At 35.1% G+C, this 3,425-nt stretch overlaps 1 protein-coding gene across 1 annotated transcript; it reads left to right on the forward strand.

Annotated features, from left to right (window-relative positions):
- The first annotated feature begins 415 nt into the window (after positions 1-415).
- Positions 416-3,130, forward strand: LOC121399726. The gene is made up of 3 exons (XM_041581280.1): positions 416-730; positions 1,275-1,376; positions 2,770-3,130. The coding sequence occupies exons 1-3, from the start codon at positions 444-446 to the stop codon at positions 3,128-3,130; spliced, it is 750 nt and encodes a 249-aa protein (XP_041437214.1). The 5' UTR covers positions 416-443.
- The last annotated feature ends 295 nt before the right edge of the window (positions 3,131-3,425 follow it).

Here is a 3,425-nt window from a genome sequence, read left to right on the forward strand (position 1 = left end):
TTCTGATACAGCTTTTTAATTATTGAAAATGTTTTTCTTTTTTAGGCTGTTCATAGATGGTTGTCAAAAAAACCTGTGGTAACTTAGATCCTTCTGTGCGTCGTGAAGTCTTACAGTTTATGATTTCACTTAAAATGTCAAGCAGTGTAAGTTTCTGCCCCCACCCAGGATAATAGTTGTACATGTAATGTAAAATGATTATACAGTATATATTTATTTGTTTTTTTTAAAAGAAAACTAAAATTTATAATGTTATAATAATATAAGTAAATGTTTACTCACTGATTCTGCAAAAGTAAGAAACTGTCAGCTGAATTGCAAATGCTCTCATTACTGTTCTAATAGTAACAATATTTTATATAAAGAATATATTAATAATCTTTACTTTTTGAGGTGTCTTACTCCTAACAACTGTGTGGCAATATATTGTTGTATTGAACATAATGAACATATATACATTATATATATTTTTTCTTTGTTCTACAGTAGGTAAACTCACAGTAAATACTGTTATATTATTATATTATTTTATTTTTTGCATCGTTTACTTTCAGAAAAAAGTATTTCAAGAACATTCTACTGAGATTCTTGAGCGGGTAAAAGCAATCACTGGTAACGATAAAGTTGGTGACTATCTACAGCATCACTGGTTTCCTGTATCTGACATGTGGGCACAATATGGTCGACAGGTGTATCATGAAGAAAGTGAAACCAACAATCTTTTGGAAAGGTAGTTTTGGAATACTGATAAATATTCAAAAATTTCATATTTATAATACAGTCTCTTCAAAACAATGTAGGGTTGCTAGGGTAACTTGGACCCTAGCAACCAGATGGTGGAATTGCAAACTGGAAAGCTGCTGAATAAAAAGATAAATAACTCAAAAACCACAAATAATAAAAAATGAAAACCAACTGCAAATTGCTCTCTACATCATGCTAAAAGTTAAGTCAAAGGAGAACAACCCCTTTAATAAAGACTTGTTTGTATTTTTAACAAATCTGTGGGTGCTGGAGCTTCCTTCTGGTTTTGCTGAACTATAGCTTGACACCCAGGTATTTAATTTTGTTGGTAAGTGCCTCTTTATTCATACACACACACACACCATGGAGGAGCACAACTTTACAGAATGCCATGGCCAATACATATAATATTTTAATTAACCAGTGTAGTTATATTTCAGTCAAAAAGTACTGTCTACATTTACATTATACTGTACATTTTCAACACTAGTACTGTCAAGCTTTAAAACATTGTCTTCCTTTTTTTAAAGATTTTTCCACACTTTGAAATATCAATTTTTGGAAGGAAAAGCAAACATGAGATTAGATATGTTAGTTTGTCTGCTAACTGGCAAAGTTGAGAAATATTACAAGTAAGTACTGTATATGAGCTACATCAATCCATATATAAATGCAGAATGCTATGTCTTTTGGAAAAGTAATCACAAATTGTGTTTGTTACCATTTATTTGGATTAAAACAGAAACATACACAGACCCCATTTACTAAGCCCAGGGAATAGATCAATGGGGTATGCCGTTGCTCTATGATCTCCAAAAAGTAAAGAATACAGAGTCATGCAGATTGTAAACTGCAAAAAGCCTGGGCAATAGATGTTTTTTTGTACTTGCAATGAGGTATATTTATCAAAGAGTGAAGTTAGAGATCATCACAGTCCTCTACAGGCCTGGACTGGGAGTCAAAATAGGCCTTGCCATTGCAAGTACACAGAGGCCCAAACAGCCCTCTACCAGCCCACTATATGGTTACTTTCTATGGAACCATACAGCAGCCCCACTGGCATTTGCAAGAACTGACAGATTGCCAGTCCAGGCCTGGTCCTCTAGAGAGAAATTCTGCCACTCTCTTCATTTCTATGGAGATTCTCAATGGGTGAAAGTTCATCCTTTGATAAATATGCCGTTCAAAATCCCACTGTGGCGATCTCTAACTTTACTCTTTGATAAATATACCTCAATGTCTCCTACACTTAAATGAGGCAACACAGTTTGCTATGTAGCTTTTCATTTTCCTGTTTTGTTCCCTTTCCTCTGTCATACCTATCCAGTTATTTGCCAAAGTTCTTAGTCCTTAATGCAGGGCAGAGTGCAAAAACAGTTGCAACTTGCCATGTTTTCTGTACTTTTCTGCACCATTCCCTTTATTTTATTAAATTGTCTCTGCACTCCAAAATATAGCAGCGATATGGGTTCCCCAATCAATACAGCCACAGTAGGGGGGGGCATATAGGCACCATAGATGGACAGAGCACAGCATTTCATTAAAGAAGCATTAAAAAGTAAAATCTGCATTTTTGAAGAATATATACTGTAAGTAAGTGGGAAACAAATAAGACCATTACTCTGTTTAAATAAGCTGTCAGGTGACACCTTCTTTGTAATAAGTAACCATGTTCCGAATTGCACAGTCAGTGTGGTGTATTTACTATGCCCCCAGGCAGAAGTGCATGAGCACTAAAGAGTTAATTAGGGTACCCCTGGACAAAGAATTCTGTCCAGTGGAATGTCAGCACCTCACATGTTGGCAGGTACAGGTCAGCCATGCCCTGCCATGGGAAAACAATAGAGTGGGTCCAGTTTTATCAAACATGAAATACATGTTCTCAATAAAACGCATTACCATACTGTAAAATATTTTAAATTCTGTAGTACTGCGTTATCAAGTCAAGAACTACAAAAAACATAAGGTTAATTTTACTCTGTATATTTAACATCATACTGAACAATTTTCGTTCTTTTTCTTTAGGCATTTAACTGAACTTCACAAGGCTGGCCGTATATCAAGTTCACAAGAAAAGCAGGACATTTTCGGTACAGTGGAGAAAATGATACAGAAAGAACTTGAAGCAAATATTCATCACAAAGGGGAAGGGAATTATTGCATTCCATCTGAGAGTCAACCAGCAAAATATCACAATGTAAATGTAATTTATAACATTTGTGATTGCTGGTTTTCATTGATGGGCAATATTTGCAAACACATTGCATTTGCCAAAACTCTCCTGTCAAGGGAAAACATTTCTTTAGACCAGCTCAGAAAGTCTGAATGTAATTTATTAATAAAAAGAAGAATGTACTATCCAGGAAGGAGCAACACTTATTATTAACAGAGATGATGAAATGAGCATAGTCCATAAGAGTAAGTGCTCTTGTAGGACAAACAGCTTTGGAGAGACATGTGTATGCATTATGATTGCCATTGCTCTAAAAAACTCTACCAGCAAACCAACAAAACATACAGCAGGTACACTTCAAGCTGTAGATGAACTAAAAATGTCCAAACCAGCTATTCCATTTCAAGATACTTTTGAAATTGAAGAAGAATTAGACACTGTTACACCAACTGTCCTATCTACCCAGAATTTGGTTCAAGATTTATATACATGGGTTAATAGCGAGTCT

Source organism: Xenopus laevis, chromosome 2L (assembly GCF_017654675.1).
Source record: "Xenopus laevis strain J_2021 chromosome 2L, Xenopus_laevis_v10.1, whole genome shotgun sequence".
Lineage (NCBI taxonomy): Eukaryota > Metazoa > Chordata > Amphibia > Anura > Pipidae > Xenopus > Xenopus laevis.

Coding starts and splice junctions, on each gene's coding strand:
- LOC121399726 (XM_041581280.1), top strand. CDS start 444: ATGAACATATATACATTATATATATTTTTTCTTTGTTCTACAGTAGGT. Junction 731..1,274: donor ACCAACAATCTTTTGGAAAG/GTAGTTTTGGAA, acceptor CTTTTTTTAAAG/ATTTTTCCACACTTTGAAAT. Junction 1,377..2,769: donor AAAGTTGAGAAATATTACAA/GTAAGTACTGTA, acceptor CTTTTTCTTTAG/GCATTTAACTGAACTTCACA.